At 39.5% G+C, this 22,853-nt stretch overlaps 1 protein-coding gene across 3 annotated transcripts in view; it reads left to right on the top strand.

Annotated features, from left to right (window-relative positions):
- Positions 1-7,734: 7,734 nt before the first annotated feature.
- The window catches only part of CDCA7L (cell division cycle associated 7 like), a 44,335-nt gene continuing 29,216 nt past the window's right edge, over positions 7,735-22,853 (top strand). The window contains exon 1 of one of the 3 annotated variants that reach the window (XM_017871553.1): positions 7,735-8,046. In XM_017871553.1, coding sequence (XP_017727042.1) covers positions 8,023-8,046 — 24 coding nt within the window. In that variant the 5' untranslated portion in view covers positions 7,735-8,022. The remainder of the gene's footprint in view (positions 8,047-22,853) is intronic. The other 2 variants (XM_017871556.1, XM_017871555.1) reach the window with 2 other exon arrangements.

Here is a 22,853-nt window from a genome sequence, read left to right as displayed (position 1 = left end):
TTGGAATTTATGGTTATCAATTTCATGAATAGTCTTAAGATTAGGCCTTGAATTTTATACTGTCAGAAATCTCCTGGTGCTGGACTATAGTTAGCAAGGTCAGGAGCTTGTTTGGACTCAAAAGCTATAAAAGAATCCAGACATGACTTGTAGGTCAGAGCTGAAAGCTGTTAAAGACATGATGATCAGATTATCAGATTCGAATAACCAGCTGGGGCAAATTTTACAGCATTAAAGTCTAGACTATTAGTGGATTGCAGAAAAAAGAGCCAGGGGTGTGTGCGTGATAAAATGGGGAAAGTCTTTTGAAAAGAATTCAGGAATACTGTTAAAAATGGCCTATAAACAGATAAATAATCATTTTCAGACAGAAATGGGGGAAGGTATCAGAATTCTAGGCATAGTAAATAAACAGGTTGGGATGGTAGTATGTAAAGGACCTAGTTCCTCAATTTTATTATTTTGTTTATTAACTTGATCTTTTAATTTAATGCTTTTTGAGATTTATGCTTATTGATTGATAAATGTAGACCAATTTATTCATGTGAACTGATATACAGTATTCTAGTGTATGAATTAAACAGTTTACATCTACACGTACTGATAGACAAATTAGGTTGTCATTAGCCTTTTAAATATTTTTAGTTGACATGTAATAATTGTATATATTTATGGGGTACAAAGGGATATTGGATACATTTTATACAATGTGCAATCCTCAAATCAGGCTATTTAGCATATCCATCACCTCAAACATTTATTATTTGTGTTGAGGACTTTCAAAACCTTTTCAGCTTTTTAAACACATACAATAAATTACTGTTGACTGTATTCACCCTACAGTGCTACAGAACACATAGAACTTATTCTTCCTCTCTAGCTATAATCTTGTATCCATTCCCAGTCCCATTTTAATTAATTAATTATATATATTTGTGAGTCAGGGTCTTGCTCTGTCCCCCAGGCTGGAGTGAAATGGTGCCATCACAGCTCACTGCAGCCTTAACCTACAGGGCTCAAGCGATCCACCTACCTCAGCCTCCTGAGCAGCTGGGACCACAAGGGCATGTTACCACACTTGGCTAATTTTCAAAAAACTTTTGGAGAGATGGGGGTCTCACAATGTTGCCCAGGCTCCATTTTTAAAATTGAAGTTTGAATCTCTTTTCCCTCTCTCTCAGGCTCTCTGAAGAAAGGCAAAAATGTGAGAGGGTATAGCCTGATAGTAGCACAGATCTGAGTTCTAACTTGGCTCTGCTGGGTCACCCTGAGCAAGTGTTTTAAACCCTCAAAAGCCTCAGTTTCCTCATCTGAAATAAAAAAAAAAAAGATGGTATTCTGTACAACACATGTTTGTGGTAATGACTGAGTGGTATAATGTGTCAACAGGTTCTGGAACATGGTTAGTGATCAATAAATGGAAGGATTACAACTATTAATACTACTTTATTAGTGTAAAACACTCTAGCTTTCTCAAAATACAATTGCATTTGATACTACATGTTCATCTTTGTAAGAATACTGTCGAAAGGGGTGGGAGGATTGGGGAGATGTTGGTCAAAGAACGCAAAATTTAGATTTGACAGGAGGAATGAGTTCAAGAGAGCTCTTGTACATCACGGTGACTACAGTTAATAACAAAATATTATGTATTTGAAAATGCTAAAAGGGCTGACTGTAAGGTTCACAAAAAGTGTCAACTATGCAAAATAATGCATATGTTAAATAGCTTGATTTAGCCATGCCAAAAGGTATATATATATCAAAAATCTCATGTTGTACACCATAAACATATACAATTTTACTTGTCAAATAAGTAAATAAGAACTTTCACACACATACAAAAGAAGAACACTGTTGAGGGGGTTAGGCAGGTATATAGTATCCTGATTTTATAGATGAGAAAAATGAAGCTCAATGATTAGTCTCTAGATTGCCTGGTCGGTGAGCAGTACACCTTGGATTACAACTACAGAGGTTTGTAAACTTCAGTGAGGATAAGAATCACTAGAATGGTGACTAAAATCCAGATTGCTGGGCTCCACCCCCAAAGTTTCTGATTCAGTAGGTCCAGAAGGGGGCCCAAGAATGTCTATTTCTTACCATAGCTCAAGTGATATGGATGCTGCTGATCTTGCCACACTTTGCAAGCCACTGAGCTACACGAGAGCAATGATTCTCAAATATGCCTGCTCATTAGAATCAGCTGGAGGCTTAAAAGGACTAAATAAACCCATAACTGCCTCACTTCCATACCTGTTCTGTTATCACAAATGCGATCCAGCCTTATCACTAGCATACAAATACTTGATTATTCCAAGAAGGATAAGTCTGTACCAACTTTGGAAATTCTGCAAAGCCTGGAAAGTTGTGTGTGTGTGTTTTTTTTTTCTCTCAGGAATTTAGTATTACTATATTCCTTGGTCAGGCGCCGTGGCTCATGCCTGTAATCCCAGCACTTAGGGAGGCCAAGGCTGGTGGATCACTTGAGGTTAGGAGTTCGAGACCAGCCTGGCCAAAATGGCGAAACCCCATCTCTACTAAAGACACAACAATCAGCCAGGGATTACATGTCTGTAATCCCCACTATTCGGGAGGCTGAGCCAGGACAATCGCTTGAATGTGAGAGGCAGAGGTTGCAGTCAGCCAAGATCGCGCCATTGCATTCCAGCCTGGGTAACAGAGCAAGACTCCATCTCAAAAGAAAACTATATATTATATATATATATATATTATATATATAATTATATATAGTATTACTTCTATTTCTGATCCCAAATTTTCCATTTTATAACCCCAAGATGTTCATTTTTGCCTGTCAAATACTGAATCGGAGCTAGCAAATAGAGATTACTTACCATACCTGAAGCAATAAAGTTTTCCAAATATTATAACAAATATTAATACTTTGGACTGTTTGTTCTAAAAATACTATATGTTTGGTTATTTTAGCCTTGACAAAATGAATTTAAAAACGGCTTTTTAAAAAAATATCCTGCATTTATCTATTGAACTAATGAAATATTTTATGACCTTTTTGTTATTTAACGAGTATTTAAGTCATTTTATAGATACATATTATTCTGAACTCTGTATATTGACCATTTTATAGATTATTTTTAAGTATACTGCCTAAACGATTATGAAGAAAAATGTAGTTCTTTAAAATCTATGTACCAGAGTGCTTTTGTTGATACCACTAATTAGAAATTGAAAATTTTCTTTTATAAGACCTAAATTCATAGAAAGATAAGAGTCATTGAATAACATGTTTTCATTTTCACTCATTTATTGTCAGTGCCTAGTCAAAATAATATTTTATGTTCACATACTAAATGATAAATAATGCACTTTCTATTGCAAAAACCTATGTAATATGGGTTACATTAATTGTATTTGGAGTTTACATAGCATCTTTAAGAAATCCCAAATGCTTTGAAAATATTGTTTTACTTACTTTTACAGCACTAGTTTTGAAAAGATGTAGAACTCTCAGTTGAAGGATTCAAGGAGGGTACAGATTCAAAGGTTAATTCAGCACAGGGCTTAGAGCATGGTGAGTACTCTTTAAATTAGCTGCTATTCTTGATATCACTATTACTATTGACTTTTTGAAAGACCACAGGCATTAAAGTTTCATCATGATGTGTATTTTTCTGCATCTGATATATGGACAGATCTGATTATTGATTGTCCAGGTTATTTTATCATAAGCCATTAGGGCGATTTTCATCAGAGTGTACTTACATTGTGAGACTGTGACAACATCATCTTGACATGCCAAGTCAGGAAAATGGAATACCAGGTTGTAATAATAATAAAGAAAAACATTTGAGAAAGGCACCCAGTCAGTATTAGATGATGATTTTACAAAAGACTCAATTTTAGATCTTTGATTCTGCAGCAACTTGGAAATTTTATATTTGAATGTTTCAAATTTAGGGAGGTCTACCCCTTCCAGGGTAGGTGTTATATAATCACAATGAGATGGAAGTTTCAAGAGACCAAGAGCTAGAGAACAACCAGTGATGTTTTCTTGTTTAATCGTCACTTTATTTATTCATGACCACATACAATGCTAAGTGGTACTCAGATACTGTTACCAGCTAGGTCCTAGTGTGTTCTGCCCTGAACAGTAAATCAATTACTGTGACAAGAGTTTTTCAAAAGAAAAAAAGGTTTATTCACAAGAGCATGGAGTGAGGAGGTGGGAGAATAGCTCTGAAATAAGCCTCCCTGAAGATAAGGCTTAGGGATATTTATGGTTTAGGGAAATGGGGTGGTCTGAGGTATGAGGAAATGTAATTGGCACTGGGAAAAAATGAAGTAACAGGCTAATCCTGCACAAATGGAGCCAGAGTTCATGGCATTATATAGGACGTGTGTACAGAAAAATGGCAGTGTTAGCATAATCTGAGGTTGGAGTTTTTGACCCTCTGACATCTCTCAGGCACTTGAAGAATTAGTGGTCTCAACCAGTTTGAACTGGACAGAGGCTGGCCTAAGTTTCTGGAAAGAAAAAAAAAAGGAAGCAATAATTACCATGGTGACCCATGAATGTTATCTATAAAGTAGCCAGTGAAGGTTAAGTTTCAGTGTTCAGTGGCCCGGTGTTCAGCAACTGCAGCCTTCAACTTCATGGGAAAAGGATACAACACCAAGAGGCAAATGACCAAAAGCAAGCAGGGGAGGCAGACCTAATGAAATTACCTCTCAGTTGCTCATGCTGCTTCCAGCTCTCTGCAGAAGGTAGATTCTCTGGTGAGTTGTCCAGAGCACAACACCAGCACGATTTTCTGTTATGTGGGGAGGACTAGGGAGTTTGCCCACAACTAAGGTCTGTGGGGAAGGCAGAGATACTACTTCAGATAGAGATGTTTGGGTTCCTTTTACAAAGCAAAAATTGTGGGCCAGGGTTGACATCCAATCATAGCTCTCTCACATCATTTAATGAGGTTAAATAATGGCTTTGTAGGGGAGTAAAACTTCATCTCCATCCTTTTGAGTCCTGGCTGGGTCTGAGGATTAAACGGACATAAAATAGATGAACAAGATAAAAGCATATAGATTTGTTTAATTGAAGTTTTATGTGGCATGGGTGCCTTCTTAGGGAAATGAAGATCCCAGGATGAAGTTCGAGTTGGACATTTATATAGTGAATTGCAGAGAGTAGTAAAACTGAAAATGCAATAAGGCAAAGGGGCATGGGCTAGTGTAGTTAATTGGATGGAGAAGTGTCTAAGAAGATAAGGGTTAGTTTAACAAGGTTTGTTTGTACAGATTTCCCTCAGCTTCAGTTTCCTGTCTTTGATAAGAATGTGGCTTTCCTTCTTGTGTAGGGAGGACATCTTTCACAGGGGAATTTTATCACCTGCTTTTAAGAAACAACATTAAGTTCAGAGAGATCTTCTTGTACCTGTTTTTTTTTTTCCTTTTAAGTGCTTTTAACTTAAAATAGTGAATATGCCAGAGCAGCATATTTTAGTGTGGCATTATTAACTCCTTTGGCTTCTAATCACAAATTTCTTACCTTGTTCAAGGTACTGGGGACCAAGTTTTTGCTCTCTCATAGAAACATTTAAAAAGCAATCAAGCATAGATTTCTGACAGACTTCTTAAAGGAAGTTGCAAACATTATGTCTTCTTTTTTTCTGTTGCAATATGTACACTGTTGCATCTGGGAAGGGACACTCATTCTTGCAGTGCCATGATGAAACCCAGTGCTCACATCCTGTGAACCCTATCAATAATAATTATTAGAAAGTATTACTGCAGTGTGATGTTAAAATCCTCTGGTTCCTTAGGGATTTTCCCAAAGCCTGACCAAAACAAAACAAAACAAAACACACTACTATATAACCAATTACTAAATACCATCAAGGGTCCACAGGCTTTGCTAAGTCCAGGAAGAAAATTTCCGGGTTGTCATCTGAAGACTTAGGGCTGGTTATGGCAAATTTCTAAAGAGAAAAGTTCAACAGCGTATAGGTTTCCTGATACAGAAGTAGCTAGGCTACGCTGCTTCAAGTGCTTTGCAAAATCTGACCTGCTTCAAATTTGTGCTCCCTTTTCCAAAATGGATTTGATTTAACCTACAACGAAAAGGAGTGCAAACAAGATCAGCAGTTCATGAGGAAGCAATTATCTTAAAAAAACAAAAAACAAAAAACAAGGAAGAAGAGCTCTGATTGAATTAATTTTCACTCTAAGCTTCCTGGCAGCCAAAGGGAAAAACTTCAGAAAATGGAAAGAACGTTGGATCTGGAGGAATAAGGAATGGTTTTCAGTTTGGCAGTCTGCTGCTGTCACTTAGTGGCAGGGTGGCAGGGATCTCTTAATGTATTTTCTTAGATTCTGTTTCCTTATTTTAAAAATGTGGACAATAAGAATCTGGAAGGATATTGAGAAGATGCAAGGAGATACTGCATGTGAAGGAAAACTAAAGCATAACAAAAATGAAGTAGCTACAATGAATAGTTAACATTATCCAATAAAAATAAAACATTTTAAGTTAGACAATGTTGTATTGGTCTTACTACTACCAGGAAGAACACTGAGGACTGGAACATGAGAGCACATAACACATGTTGTTTGCTGAACTAACCAAAGGAAGGAAGAAAACCTTTTCCATGTTTTTTCTTGAAGCTTGAGTAAATGTTTAGCAAATTTCATTCACTCACTCAATAAAGATGAACGTCAGATCCTAAGCAGTTGAGAGGGGCTGCAGAAGGTCCTATGCATCCAGGATGCTCTACTGTAAATCCATGACCACGGTTCTAAACAGGCGTGCGACACTGTCCAGCAAAGCTGCTGTGATTTCAGGACAACTTCATTTACCATGCTCCCCACTCTCTACTTCAAGTCTCGCACAATTTCCACAAACTTAATTCCTCACTCTTCATACCTGAGCTCTAAGAAGTATTCCCTGACCTCTACCAGATTGTCTCCCTATTTTACACCACCATAATACCACTTGCCTTTTTTCTCATGGCATCATCGCTCCAAATTGACATTTATGTGCATCATCATTACATTTGTCATTGCTAGTGGTATCAAATTAATATTAATTATAAATCTAATTTATAAAATTTACATCGTTATTATTACGCTTATTTGCATCATTGTTGTATTTATTTAGAATAATGCAATTAGGTTGGTAACTGGCTCTTCAGGCTGTAAACTCCAACAGAGCAGGGGCCTGTTTTTGTTCACCCTTCTGTTCCTAGGACTAACCCAGTGCCTGATGCTTAGTAGGTGCCGGGGTCAATTCCACTAAATTAATCAGCATTCCTGACCTCCACAAACTCTGTTTGGTGGGTGTGGAGGCCTACTGTGTAATGGCCGTTTAAAGTTTCAGAGGGATTTGCAGTGTCCACTTGGGCCCTGGTAAAGAAACCTGGGTTGCCTGTTTTGCAAAGTGAACCCTGTAGCAAATGTTTTGGGAGACAGAATCCTCCCAAAGATAACGCTGCCCCTTTACAACAACAAAACAAAACAAGCCCCCAAACCGCCCTACAATATTTTCCTGGATCAGAGACAGGGGTTGCAGCAGAAGCTCGAGCCCCAGGGCATGACCTGGAATAAACCCTGCCAAGTATCCTGCGCGCGTGCCAGCTGGAGGCTGCGCCGGGACAGCCCCCTCATTTCTCCCGCGCTAAACCCCGCCGGACGGCTCCACTCCCTCCCTCCGCTGCAGGGGGGAACCCGGCGCCCTAACACTGGTAATTGCTCATGCCGCCCCCAACTGCAGCTCCCTCTCGCGCCGCCTGCGAAGAGAGGGTCAGTGGCCGCGAAGTTGGGACGGTGGTCGGAGCCACGAAGCCCAGTCAGGCGGCACCGAGCGGGCAGCGCGACGCGCTCCCCCCGTCCCGGGCGCCGAGTGCGCCCCTCCCGGGGCCCGCCTGTGCTCCGGCGCAGCGCGCTGGCTGCTCGGGCGCGGGGCGTTTTTGGTGTGCTGGGCCGTGGTGAGTCCGGGCTCCAGTGGCCGCGTGCTGGGAGGAGACTGGCGCCGCGTCAGGAAGCATGGAGTTGGCGACTCGCTACCAGGTGAGGGTCCGGCCGCCCGCCGCCGTCCGGAAGCACCCACAGTTTGACTTCCCTTTGCGACTCGGTCCTGCTGGCCTTGGGCTGGAAACGTGGCCCTTGGCTGCTGCGCTGGGAATCTGGCGCGCCCAGCCGAGTGAGTGCCGGAGTGGGCGCGCCCTGCAGGTGTGCGCGGTGGGTCACGTTTGTGCCACGCAGACCACAGAGCCCGGTCGCCGCAGCACACAACTGCGCTCAGCCTGGCGCTCTGCTCAGTCTCGGGTGGCTGCCGGGGGTGCAGGCGGGGAGCTAGCGGGGCGCAGCGCCTGCGTTTGCAGCCCTCCTGAGACGGGGGAGGGGCTTTTTTGTGCACTCCCCGCACTTTCTCCGGGAATTGGCACGGAGATCAGGAAGCTTAAGAAAGTTGTATTTTTTTTTTTTTAATAGTCGATCGCCAGACCAGTCCAACTTGGATAATGGAGTTTAAAAAGAATAACTTTAGTGTTTATTCTAGAACTTTTGTAAACGTTCTCAAGGAATTGGTAACCATTTGGGGGAAATGGTAACGTCATTGGGCCAAGTTAAACAAGCTACAAGATCCCAAATCATATGCACAGCACGACCCCAATTATGCGTTAAGGGCGTAACTATCCTTTAAAACTCATTAGCAAACAGTTGAGTAAGTTCCTCCAAACGTTTCAGTGAGTGGTGGGAATGTGAACGTGACTTCAGTTTTCTCTTTTTATTTCTTAAAAGAGCTTTACTCTACGTTATCGTAATGGAGATACATGTTTACTTAGAAGTAAGCAATAAAACATTTTCAAAAGAACTAAAATACAACCTTTAAAAGGGAAGCAAGCAACCACGCCTCTGCTTGTGGGAGCACAGAGATGCTTTGTGCGAGGATTGTTTTTTTTTTTCCACTTGTTTTTGTGAGAGTCGCTAGACTCACTGCTTCCACTTTGCCTCCGACTGGTGTTGACTTTCCTCCACCTGCGTGCCTGGCCAGGGAGAAGGGGAGGGGGGGCCGCCAGCATTGGAAGGCGCAGAGTGCCAGGTGCCCGAGCCCAAGCCGCTGTCACCTGCCCGAGACTGGCGGCAAAGACCGAGCCACTAACGGTAGCTTTGGCCTTTTAGTAGTTTCTGAAGCCTTCCTGAAAATGGTCGTTTGAGACAAATCTGTTGTTGATGTTTCTGAGAATATTTAAAAAATGCCTCCTGTGAGAGAAACTATTAAAAGCAAGGGAAACAAACAGTAAAGCCTAGGGAATGAGACAGGGTTCGATTTTTTTTTTTTTTTTTTTTGCCACTGGCTTTTACCGTGCTAATTTTAATACCGTAAAACATTTAATTACCGTGCTGATTTTAATACCGTAAAAAATATAGCATCCAATTTTTTTTTTTTTTTTTTTTGAGACGGAGTTTCGCTCTCGTCCAGGGTGGAGTGTAATGGCACAATCTCGGCTCACTGCAACCTCCACCACCCCGGTTCAAGCAGTTTTCCTGCCTCAGCCTCCCGAGTAGCTGGGATTACAGGCGCCCGCCACCACGCCTAATTATTTGTTTTGTTTTGTTTTTTTTTTTTTAAAGTAGAGACAGGGTTTCACAGTGTTATCCAGGCTGGTCTTGAACTGCTGACCTTAGGTGGTCCACCCGCCTCGGCCTCCCAAAGTACTGGGATTACAGGCGTGAGCCACCACTCCCGGCCAGCGTCCTAACCTTCTAGGAGTTTCTGCTGTTGCAGGACTCAAAACAAAACAAAAAGCAAACCCTCTGGATGGAGATTTGAGCTCCTTGTGAGTTTAATCAGGAAATGTATCTGGAATTTATCCTGAGCGCCTTGTGAATGTAATCAGAAAATGTTTCTGGAATGGATCACTCCTGCTGTTAGGCTGGAGAGTCCTTTGTACTTCCACCACTGATATTCGTAATTCATGCTTAGGAAACTCAGAAGTCCCAGAATGTATAGTTGGAAGTGAACGTTTACTGCCACATAATGAGGCTAATTTTTGGTAGTTCTAAAATGTTAAATAAACTATTTATCATGTAGGGGTTACTCACAAATTATATCCGATCCATTATGCACCAATTAAGGCCAATTACTATATGTAAGATGATCAGGGTTTTTTTTTTTTTTCCCCCTTTTCTAAAGACCTAATTGGCAGTGCAAATCAAGATATGTGATGATTTTTCCAGTGGAAATGTTCCTGTTCATTGTAATTTAAATGTGCACAGATTATAGTCTCTAAATTAGTGGAGAGTGGTTCTATGGGATGGGCAGGTGACTGCAGATAAGAGCACTTAATGAACATTTCAGGCACAGCAAGATGTTAAAATCGTGTGGTTCCACCCTGTCTCCCAGCCTTATGAATAAAGCAATGTGATGAACCGCCTGAAGTGGCATTGCTGCACATCGAATGTCGTTCAGCTCAGTGTGCAGTGGGTTTTAATCTCACACATTGGAGTAAGTGTAATTTCTGTCGCTTGGAAAGCACAGAGCTAAGTGTTTTAGCAAAGCAGCTTAGGCCTATGTTATGAGTAACAAGCAAACAAGGAGACTCATTTACTCTGAACTACTTTCAAGTCTGTTTTCCTGCCATCCCACGAGTGTGTTGGATTTGATGTCCTCTGACAGTGATTACGCTTCCCACAGGCTGTAGTCTTGTGCTGACCACTGTGTCTTTGTGCTTTTATATAAAATGACAGAAATACCTCGTAAAGGCAAGGGTGTGATCTCTTACTAAGAGCTGTCAACAGTGCAGCTCCCCAGGAGAGAAACTGGTAGGCACTGAATGTCAGTGTTCTCCTCATACTCTCTTCTAGCTCCAGAGTACAGGATGGCCCATCTGAGAAGGAAATGATGCTAAATATTCTTGTAAATAGGCAGGAGCATGCTGTTGAAGGGGTAAAGGGAAATTTTTCTGGTATTGGTCTCTTAGCTACAAAATGCTCCCATCTGATCCTGTTGCTTAACATGTAATCCCAGAGCCCCAGAAGCTGGTCACAGAAAGGACAATGATTTGCCACTTTAATAGTCCTGTATTTAAAAGACTCCTTGGTTGGTCTGTGTTCTGCTGGCTACCCCATCCATAGCAGAGCAGGATTCTCAAAAATCAGGAGAAAACCTCTGAGATCGTAACGATTCTGATCAGGTACACCGGCCAGGAAACAGTGAGATAATTGTGGCCTAAAACAATTATGAACATTAGAGTAAATAATAAAAAATATTAGAACATCATTGGAATAGAATAAGCCAGGCATATTACATTTAAACCGCTCTTGAGAGTTTTCCTTTACTCAAAGTTATGGTTTAGAATTTTTACCTCCAGTATACAGTTTTGTTTTAGAAAAGACTCAGCTTTATTCACTAAAGTAGAATAGATACAGGCTACTTGAAGTAAGTAGGGATAGAGATAAGAAAGTATTACTGGGGCCATTTTGTTTTCTTTTGTTTATGAAAAACAGTGTTTTCTGTAGTTTTTTTTTGAAATGGGACCATTCAGAGGCATATTTGGTAAATATCACTGAAGTTAACACTCAGAAAAATGTATCTTCCATAGTAGTAAATGCTAGCACCCTGTATGCAGCACAGAAATAAGCTGCGAGTCTCACAGTGCAAGGGGCCTGAGCTTTAGTTCAAATAAATAGATGGTGCTTCCTGCCTGTTTTCCTTTATGATCATCAGTTGAGGACAGAGGGCTTGCTGATTAGTCCACTGATCAGATACTCAATTGAGCACCTGTTGTGTGCTAGGCATTGGTAGGGTGGAAGAACAAAGACACAGAAAACACTCCTCTTTCCCCACTCTCTACCAGAAGGCCACGCTTGAACCCCCTTCCTCTTTTGCTTTTGCCAAAGCTCAGCTGGCTCCTGCTCTGTGCTATGGGGACCTGGGGGACCTTGGGTTTGGAGAGTAGAGGGAGACCTTAAGAGCCACCCATTTTTGCCCCCAAGGAATGGAAACTAGCACTTCCTTTTAAAAGTCATGCTGTGCTAGGTGCTTAAAAGTTAACAAATTTAATCCCCACTGTAGTTCTGTGAAGTAGTTTGTGTTATCTGCATTTTAAAGATAAGGCTAAATTGACTGGTTTGCTCAGGGCAATTTGTAAGGAAGGTTACTCAGCCAGGATTCTGTCCCCAGAGCCTCTGCCTGGCCCTTGCTGCTGGAATCATGGGGCCTTGGCAAGTCAGGAAACTTGCCCTGTTCCTTCCTCCCTTTAACTGAAAGGGCTTGAGTGTTAACAGCAGCTAGCATAGTTCTTTTTAAGGAACGCACCAGATGATGCTTTATAAACTGCCTATAAAAGTCAATTTGGGAATGTGAATAAGATCCACCAAGCTTTTACATAGGAATGACTTTTATGTGAAATTTGCATTGTGCAAACAATAACATGTTACTGTAAGCTGCACTGAACCACTTCTCTGCTTCCCCTACTCTCCATGCCCCATTTTCGGCAGAGTTTCCATGTAGTGTTTGCCCGTAGCACAATTGTCATCTTTGTCTAACCTTTACAGTATGATTGCTGTTGGAATCTGCTTTCCTTAGCACCGTCAGCATTACTTTTCCTAGTAGCTTAGAGGTCTTTACGGTTTTCATTTTTAGTGACTGTGTAGTATTTCTAGATGTGTATTTTATATATCTTTCTGTTGAAAAAAATTTTTTTTATTAGAGGAACTTTGGTAAATATCTCAGGGTGGTATACGCTATATCTTACGGCCTGTGTTGGAGTCTGCACTATTTTTAATCACTCTTTATAATGTATTTAATATGTCGTAAAGGGAATGTCCCTGATTTTCAATGGTTAGGAACCTCTGACACATTGTTTTCCTAGGGCCTTTCCCGTTTTGTTGCACTGTATTAGCTGAGAGAAAGCAGTTTTTGCTGAGGTTAGAACCAAGCTTATGATAACTGGACTGAAAGAATGTTGTCTCCTTGAACTTAGAGCATCTCATAGAATGTTCTAGTTGGGGGGAAAGTGGAGAGTAGTCCCAGAGATCTGTTCTTTACATCTGGTCTGCCTAGAAAACCAAGAAAACCCATAAATGTGTCAGTGGACATTTAGTGGAAGTGACTGGATTAGGGCTATGGGGAATTTGTGCAAGTTGGTCTCATTGACTTGGTGGAAGGCAGGGACACCCCATCCAGAGCTTCAACATTGATGCTTCCACCTGTGCATCTACAGCAGGTTCTCCGGGGTGACTGCATCCTGCAGCTGTGTAGGTTACTGCTCTTGGAAGTCTTCCTGACCATTGCCCCCACCACTGGCTCAGGTGCTTGCCCTGGGAACTTCTGGAGTATCTGGACTGACTTCCCTGATCACATTTATCATACCACACTGAAATTGTTTTAAAGATTGTTTCTCTTACCCTACCACTTACGACTCAGTTTTCATCAGATCTCTTAGCATGGTGTCTGGCATATATTTGATGCTTAGGAGATGATGTCCAGCATGTATTAGATGCTTAATAAATATCCATTGAATGGATGGAAGGGCAAAGTAGTACTGTTACTAATACACTTTTAATGAACATTTACATAGCGTCTTCTACTTTTCAGAGCACTTTGTAGGCATAGTTTGGAAGTCATCAGGGCTGGTTCTTTTCTTTCCAGGTAAGTGGTAGGGTTGCAGTTTCCTGGCCCTGAAGCAGACAAGGCTTTTTGACTTGCTTTGGCCAGTGGAATATGAGAAGTACTGTGTGTCACTTCTAAGTGAATTATTTAAATGCCAGCATACCACTTACTGTATCTCATTCCCTCTGCAGCTGCATCTGCCAGCATTCTGCAGAGTGGTCGCTCTGTCAGCCCAGGTTCTGGTGTGAGGACAGTGTGGAATAGAGCCTTGGGCTGGCCTGTGATGGACATGTAATGTGAACAAGACAGAAGCCTTTGTTTTGGTTTTAAGCTATTGATTGAGATTTCGAGTTGCTTGCTACTGCTTTATAGCTTGTCACATCCTAACAGACCAGGACGCTTATATTTCAGTTTTGGATTCATTCACTCTGAGTGATCTGGGGTCATGATAGTCGTGGTAACAAACGTGGTGGGTTTCTTTTTGATTGTTAGAGTGATGAGGGTGATGGGAATGCCCCTGGTAAGTGGTTTGGAGTTCAGGGATGTTAAGTACCATATGGCAGGCAGGAGAGTCCCACAGGATGAAGCAGTTGTTCTGTCCAAAATGTCAGTTGCACCTTGTTGGAAAACACTGAGAACAGACTTGTCCGATTTGATAATCTTTTACTTAGACTCCAGAGAAATCTTAACATTGGCTTCACATGTTCTATCTGCTGACCTCCTTGGAGGAGGAAATTACTTCACACTTCCCAAGTGACTTGGTTCACTTCACTCCCAGGATCTCTGCCAAAATTCTGGTTCATTAGGTACTCATCTGCTGAATAGCTCTTCTAAGCCCTCTGTAAATACAGGTCTGAAATGTCTCCCCATTTATACCTTCTCTTTTAAACATAACATTGACAACCTTGCGGGGCTTTTTATTGTGGTAAGATATACATAATAAAATGTACTCTTTTATCCTTTCAGTGTTATTAAGTACAGTCGCATTGTTGTGCCACCATCACTGATCTCTCATGAGCTTTTCATCATTCTAAACTGAAACTCTCTATCTACTAAACAATTACCCCTGTGACCTCTTCCCCCAGCCCCTGGTTACTTCTATTTTAGTTTCTGCCTCTGAGGATATGACTATCCTGGTTATCTCATATAAGTGGAATCATATGGTATTTGTCCTTTTGTGACTGGCTCATTTCACTTAACATATTGTTAAGGTTTGTCCATGTTGTAGTATGTATCAGAATTTTTTTTTTTAATAATTTTTCTTTTGAGACAGGGTCTCACTCTGTTGACCAGACTGGAGTGCAGTGGTGCTATCGTGGCTCACTGCAGCCTTGACCTCCTGGGCTCAAGTGGTCCTCCCACCGCAACTTCCCGAGTGCTGGGACTACAGGCATGTACCACCCTGCTTGGCGAATTTTTCTTTTTAAAATTCTTGTAGAGATGGAGTCTCTCTGTGTTGCCCAGGTTGGTCTTGAACTCCTGGGCTCAAGCAATCCTCCTGCCTTGGCTCCCAAAGTGCTGGGATTAGAGGCGTAAGCCACTGTGCCTGATCTCATTTCTTTTAAAGTCTGAATAATACTCTATTATATGTACATACCACTTTTATTTACTCATCTATTTATGTTGTCAGTTGTTTCCACCTTTTGGCTATTGTAAATACCAGTGAATAAACATTGGTATACAAATATCTGCTTGAGTCCCTGCTTTCAATTGTTCTGGGTGTATGTACCTAAAAGTAGAATTGCTGGGTTATATGATAATACTAAATTCAATTTTTTCAGAAACCACTATACTGTTTGGCACAGTGGCTGTGTCATTTTATATTATCACCAGCAGTGCATGAGGGTTCCAGTTTCTTCACATCTTTGCCAGCCCTAGTTCTTTTCTGTTTTTTTGATAATAGCCATTCTGATGTGCATAAAGTGGTATCTCATCCTGGTTTTGTTTTGCATTTCCCCAATGATTAGTGATGTTAAGCATTTTTTTCTTGCGCTGATTGGTCACCTGTATATCGTCTTTGAAGAAACGTTAATTCAAGTCTTGTGCCCATTTCTTAACTGGGTTTTTGTAGTTGTTAAGTGAGTTATTTATATATCCTGGATATTAATCCCTTATTAGATATTATGATTTACAAATATTTTCTCCCATTCTTTAGATTGCCTTTTTACTGTCTTGATAGTGTCCTTTGCACAAAAGTTTTTAATTTTGATAGTCTAGCTTATTTTTCTTTTGTTGCCATATCCAAGAAATTATTGCCAAATTCAGTGTCATGAAGCTTTTCCCCTATATTTTCTTCTATGAGTTTTATAGTTTTAGCTCTTATATTTAGATCTTTGATCCATCTTGAGTTAGTTTTTATAGATAGTTTAAGGTAAGGGTCCAACTTAATTGTTTTACATGTGGATATATCCAGTTTTCCCAGCACTGTTTGTTGAATATACTGTTTTTTGCCATTAGTCTTGGCATCCTTGTTGAAAATCAGTTAACTGTATATGTAAGGGTTTGTATCTGGGCTCTTAATTCACTTCCATTGATATATATGTCTGCCTTTATGCCAAGACCACACTGTTTTGATTACTATAGCTGTGTAGTAAGTATTGGAAGTCAGGAAATGTGAGTCCTCTAACACTGTTCTTCTTCTTCTTCTTTTTTTTTGAGAGATGGAGTCTTGCTCTGTCCCCCAGGCTAGGGTGCAGTGGCGTGATCTTGGCTCACTGCACCCTCTGCCTCCCAGGTTCAAGCAATTCTGCTTCAGCCTCCCAAGTAGCTGGGACTATAGGCGCATGCTGCCACACCTGGTTAATTTTTTTTTGTATTTCGGTAGAGAGGGGGTTTCGCCGTGTTGCCCAGGGTGGTCTCGAACTCCTGAGCTCAGGCAGTCTGCCCACCTCAGCCTCCCAAAGTGCTAGGATTACAGGAGTGAGCCACCATGCCTGGCCTGTTCTTTTTTTAAGATTGTTTTGGCTATTTAGGGTCCTTTGAGATTCCACATTAATTTTAGGATGGACTTTTTTTGTTTTTACACAAGAGGTCGCTGAGATTTTGAGAAGAAATGCGTTGAGTCTGTACATAGCTTCAGTTAGAATTGTCATCTTATATTAAGCCTTCCAATCCATGAACATGGGATGGTTCTCCATTTCCTTGTCTTCCTTGATTTTTTCGGGGATGTAGTTTTCAGTGTACAAGGCTTTTTTCGCCTTTTTGGTTAAACTTATTTCTAAGTACTTTATTATTTTGATGCCATTGTAAATGGAATTGTTTTCTTAATTTTTATAATTGTTCTTTGTTAGTGTGTAGAAACATAGTTGATTTTTGTATTGATTTTGTGTCCTGCAATGTTGAATTGTTAGCTCTCACTACATTTTGTATAATCTCTAGTGTTCTCTACATATACAATCATGTCTCTTATAGCAGAGATAAATTTTGCTTCTTCCTTTCCAATTTGGATGCGTTATTTTTCTTGCCTGATGGGTCTGGTTAGAGCTCACAATACTGCGTTGAATAGAAGTGGTAAAAACAGGCATATTTATCTTGTTCCTGATCTTAGGGGAAAAGCTTTCAATCTTTCATTCATCATTCAGTATCATGTTAGTTGTGGGTTTTTCATATATGGCCTTATTATGTTGGTGAGTTTAAGTTTCCTTTTTTTTTTTTTTTTTAAGATGGAAGGGTGTTGAATTTTGTCAGATGTTTTCTGCATCAATTGAGATGATCTTTGTTTTCCCCTTTATTCTGTTCATATGGTGTACTATATTAATTGATTTTTATATGTTTGAACCATTTTGCATTCCTAGAATAAATGCCACTTGGTGATCTTGTATAATCCTTTTGCTACACTGCCAAATTTGTTTTACCCACATTTTGTTGAGGATTCTTGTATCAGTATTCGTAAGGGATATTGCTGTATATTTTTCTAATATCTTTCTTTGGCTTTGGTATCAGGATAATGCTGGTCACATAGAATGAGTTTCAGGTGTTCCTCCTTCAAGTTTTTGGAAGACTTTGAGAAAGATTGGTGTTAGTTCTTCTTGAAGTGTTTGGTAGAATTTACCCAGGAAGCTATCTTGTCCTGGGGTTTACTTTGTTGGGAGGTTTTTGATTACTACTTCAAATCCTTATTTCAAATATATTCAGATCTTTTATTTCTTCATAATTTAATCTAGCTAGGTTATTTCTAGGGATTTATCCATTATATCTAGATAATCCAATTTGTTGGCATATGGTTGTTTATAGTACTCTTAAAATCCTATTTATTTATTTATTTTGAGACGGAGTCTTGCTCTGTCGCCCAGGCTGGAGTGCAGTGGCACAGTCTCGGCTCACTGCAGCCTCTGCCTCCCGGGTTCAAACAGTTCTCTGCGTCAGCCTCCCGAGTAGCTGGGATTATAGGTGCCCGCCACCATGCCTGGCTAATTTTTTTGTATTTTTAGTAGAGATGGCGTTTCACCATCTTGGCCAGGCTGGTCTTGAACTCCTGACCTTGTGATCCACCCACTGCCTCCCAAAGTGTTGGGATTACAGGCGTGAGCCACTGTGCCTGGCCAATCCTTTTTATTTATGTAAAATTGGTAGTAATGTCCAATTTCATTACTAACGTTAGTAATTTGAGTTTTCTGTGTATATTTTCTAGTCATGTAGCTTAAGATTTGCCAATTTGTTGATTTTGTTTTTCAAAGAATAAACTTTTGGTTTCATTACTTTTTCTCTATTCTTATTCTATTATCTATTTTATTTATATCTGTTTTAATCTTTATTTCCTTCCTCTTGCTAACTTTGGGTTTGGTGTGCTGTACATTTTCTGTTCTTCTAATGTGTACAGTTTGTTTGTTGGTTGGAGATCTTCATTTTTATTGTGTTTACAGCTGTAAATTTACCTCTTAGCAGTGCCTTTTGCTGCATCCCTTAACATTTTGGTAAATTTTGTTTTTGTTTACATTTGTTTCAAGGTATTTTCTAATTTCCCTTGTGATGTGTTCTTTGACCCATGGTTGTTTAGGAATATGTTATTTAATTTCCACATATTTGTGAATTTTTCATTTTTCCTTCTGTTACTGATTTCTATTTTCACTGTATTGTAACAAAAGATAGTTTTATTTCAGTCATTTTAAAATGTATTCACACTTGTTTTGTGGCCTAACATATAGTGTGTCCTGGAAAATTTTCTATATGTACTTGAGGAAAGTGTTCATTCTGTTGTTGGGTCGAGTGCTCTCTGTATGTCTATTAGTTTTATTTGGTTTATAGTGTTGCTCAAGTCTTCTGTTTCCTCATTGCTCTGTCTTGTTCTGTTCACTATTGAAAGTGGAGTGTTGAAGTTTCCATCTCTTGTTGCAGAACAGTCTATTTCTTCATTCAGTTCTGTCAGTGTTTGCTTCATATATTTGGGAGCTTTGATGTTTGGTGTGTGTATATATTTATAATTATTCTATCTTCTAGTGAATTGGCTCTTTTATAAATCTGTAATGCCTTTGTCTTTTAAAACAGTTTTTGACTATTTTGTCTCATATTAGTATAGCCACTCCATCTCTCTTTTGGTTACTATTTGCATTGAGTGTCTTTAGATCTAAAGAGAGTCTGTTGTAGACAATGTATAGTTGTATCCTATTTAAAAAAAATCCTTCCTGCCAATCAATTTCTTTTGATTTAGAGTTTAACACATTTAAATTTAAAGTAATTACTGGTGGGGAATTACTTAATCTTGTGATTTAAAAAATAAGTGTTCTGTATATCCTATGGCTTTTTTGTCCCTCATTTCCTCCGTTATTACCTTCCTTTGAGTTTAGTTGATTTCTTGGTAGTGACACATTTTGACTCTAATTTCCTTTTCTTCTTAAATACTTTCTGTGTTACCATGGAGATTACATATAACATTCTGAAGTTATAGCAATCTGGTTTGAATGATACCAACTTCACTTCAGCGACATACAAAAATTCTACTCCTATTGTAGCTGTGTCTTTTTCCATCATTTTATGTAATTGAGATAAGGGATTACATCTTTATGTGTTGTGTATCCATTAACAGATTCATAAGTATTTTTAATCCTTTAGAAAATAATGGAGTTATAAGCCAAATTTACAACAATACTCTAGTTTTTATATTTGTCCATGTATTTACCTTTACCTGAGAACTTTATATTTTTGTATGGCTTTGACAAAGTTACAGTGTAGTGATTTTCATGTCAATGTGAAGTACTCCTTTCAGCATTTTCTGTTGCAAATGCCAGTAGTAATGAATTCCCTTGGCTTTTGTTTATTTGGGAATGTCTTAATTTTTATCTCATTTTGAAGGGCAGTTTTTTTTTTTTTTTTTTTTTTTAACCAGATAGAGAATTCTTGTTTGATAGTTTTTTTTCCCCTCAGCATTTTAAATACATTATAAATGTGTCATCCTACTGCTTTCTGGCCTTTAAGGTTTCTGTGATAAAACAGCTGATAATCTTTTTTTTATACTTTAAGTTCTGGTATACATGTGCTGAATGTGCAGGTTTGTTACATAGGTATACACGTGCCATGGTGGTTTGCTGCACCCATCAACCCGTCATCTACGTTAGGTATTTCTCCTAATGCTATCCCTTCTCTAGTCCCCCACCCCCGACAGGCCCTCGTGTGTGCTGTTCCTCTCCCCATGTCCATGTGTTTTCATTGTTCAACTGCCACCTATGAGTAAGAATATGTGGTGTTTGGTTTTCTGTTCTTGTGTTAGTTTGCTGGTAATTTAGCTGGTTTCTCGCTTCATCCATGTCCCTACAAAGGACATGAACACATCGTTTTTTACAGCTGCATAGTATTCCATGGTGTATATGTGCCACATTTTTTCTTTATCTAGTCTATCATTGATGGGCATTTGGGTTGGTTCCAAGTCTTCGCTATTGTGAACAGTGCCACGATAAACATACATGTGCATGTGTCTTTATAGTAGAATTATTTATAATCCTTTGGGTATATACCCAGTAATGGATTGCTGGGTCAAATGGTATTTCTGTTTCTAGATCCTTGAGGAATCGCCACACTGTTTTCCACAATGGTTGAACTTATTTACACTCCCACCAACAGTGTAAAAGTGTTCCTATTTTTCCATGTCCTCTCCAGCATCTGATGTTTCCTGACTTTTTAATGTTCGCCATTCTAACTGGCATGAGATGGTATCTCATTGTGGTTTTGATTTGCATTTCTTTAATGACCAGTGATGATGAGCTTTTTTTCATGTTTGTTGGCTGCATAAATGTCTTCTTTTGAGAAGTGTCTGTTCATATCCTTTGCCCACTTTTTGATGGGGTGGTTCTTTTTTTTCTTATAAATTTGTTTAATTTCTTTGTAGATTCTGGATATTAGCCCTTTGTCAGATGGATAGATTGCAAAAATTTTCTCCTGTTCTGTAGAGTGCCTTTTCACTCTGATGGTAGTTTCTTTTGCTATGTAGAACCTTTTTAGTTTAATTAGATCCCATTTGTCAATTTTGGCTTTTGTTGCCATTGCTTTTGGTGATTTAGTCATGAAGTCTTTGCCCCTGCCTATGTCCTGAATGGTATTGCCTAGGTTTTTTTCTAGGGTTTTTATGGTTTTAGGTTTTACAGTTAAGTATTTAATCCATCTTGAATTAATTTTTGTATAAAGTGTAAGGAAAGGGTCCAGTTTTAGTTTTCTGCATATGGCTAGCCAGTTTTCCCAACACCATTTATTAAATAGGGAATCATTTCCCCACTGCTTTTTTTTGTCAGGTTTGTCAAAGATCAGATGGCTGTAGATGTGTTATTTCTGAGGCCTCTGTTCTGTTCCATTGGACTGTATATCTGTTTCGGTACCAGTAGCATGCTGTGGTTACTGTGGCCTTGTAGTATAGATTGAAATCAGGTAGCGTGGTGCCTCTACTTTTGTTCTTTTTGCTTAGGATTGTCTTGGCTATACGGGCTCATTTTGGTTCCATATGAAATTTAAAGTAGATTTTCTAATTCTGTGAAGAAAGTTAATGGTATCTTGATGGGGATAGCATTGAATCTATAATTTACTTTGGGCAGTATGGCCATTTTTACGATACTGATTCTTCCTATCCATGAGCATGGAATATTTTTCGATTTGTTTGTTTGCTCTCTTATTTCCTTGAGCAGTGGTTTGTAGTTTCCTTAAAGGGGTCCTTCACTTCCCTTGTAAGTAGTATTCCTAGGTATTTTATTCTCTTTGTAGCAATTGTAAATCAGAATTCACTCATGATTTGGCTATTACTGGTGTATAGGAATGCTTGTGATTTTTGCACATTGATTTTGTATCCAGAGACTTTGCTGAAGTTGCTTATCAGCTTGAGGAGTTTTGGGGCTGAGACGATGGGGTTTTCTAAATGTACAGTCATGTTATCTGCAAACAGAGACAATTGGACTTCCTCTCTTCCTATTGGAATGCTTTTTATTTCTTTCTCTTGCCAGATTGCCATGGCCAGAACTTCCAATACTGTATTGAATAGGAGTGGTGAGAGAGGACATCCTTGTCTTGTACTGGTTTTCAAAGGGAATGCTTCCAGCTTTTGCCCATTCAGTATGATATTGGCTCTGGGTTTGTCATAAATAGCTGTTTATTTTGAGATCCATTCCATCAATACCTAGTTTATTGAGAGTTTTTAGCATGAAGGGGTGTTGAATTTTATTGAAGGCCTTTTCTGCATCTATTGAGATAATCATGTGGTTTTGTCATTGGTTCTATTTATGTGATGGATTATGTTTATTGATTTTCATATATTGAACGAGGCTTGCATCCCAGGGATGAAGCCAACTTGATCCTGGTGGGTAAGGTTTTTGATGTGCTGCTGGATTTGGTTTGCCAGTATTTTATTGAGGATTTTCACATCGATGTTTATCAGGGATATTATCCTGAAATTTTGTTTTTTTGGTTGTGTCTCTGCCAGGTTTTGGTATCAGGATGATGCTGGCCTCATTAAATGAGTTAGGGAGGATTCCCTTTTCTATTGTTTGGAATAGTTTTAGAAGGAATGGTGTAAGCTCCTCTTTGTACCTCTGGTGGAATTCGGCTGTGAATCCGTCTGGTCCTGGACTTTTTTGGTTGGCAGGCTATTAATTACTGCCCCAATTTCTGAACTTGTTATTGATCTATTCAGGGATTCAACTTCTTCCTGGTTTAGACTTGGGAGGGTGTATGTGTCCAGAAATGTATCCATTTCTTCTATATTTTCTGGTTTATTTGTGTAGAGGTGTTTATAGTATTCTCTGATGGTAGCTTGTATTTCTGTGGGATCAGTGGTGATATCCCCTTT

The sequence above is a fragment of the Rhinopithecus bieti genome, unplaced genomic scaffold (genome assembly GCF_001698545.2).
Source record: "Rhinopithecus bieti isolate Rb0 unplaced genomic scaffold, ASM169854v2 scaffold_5882, whole genome shotgun sequence".
NCBI lineage: Eukaryota > Metazoa > Chordata > Mammalia > Primates > Cercopithecidae > Rhinopithecus > Rhinopithecus bieti.
Note: the sequence above shows the minus strand (reverse complement) of the source record. Positions and strands in the feature narration are given on the sequence as shown.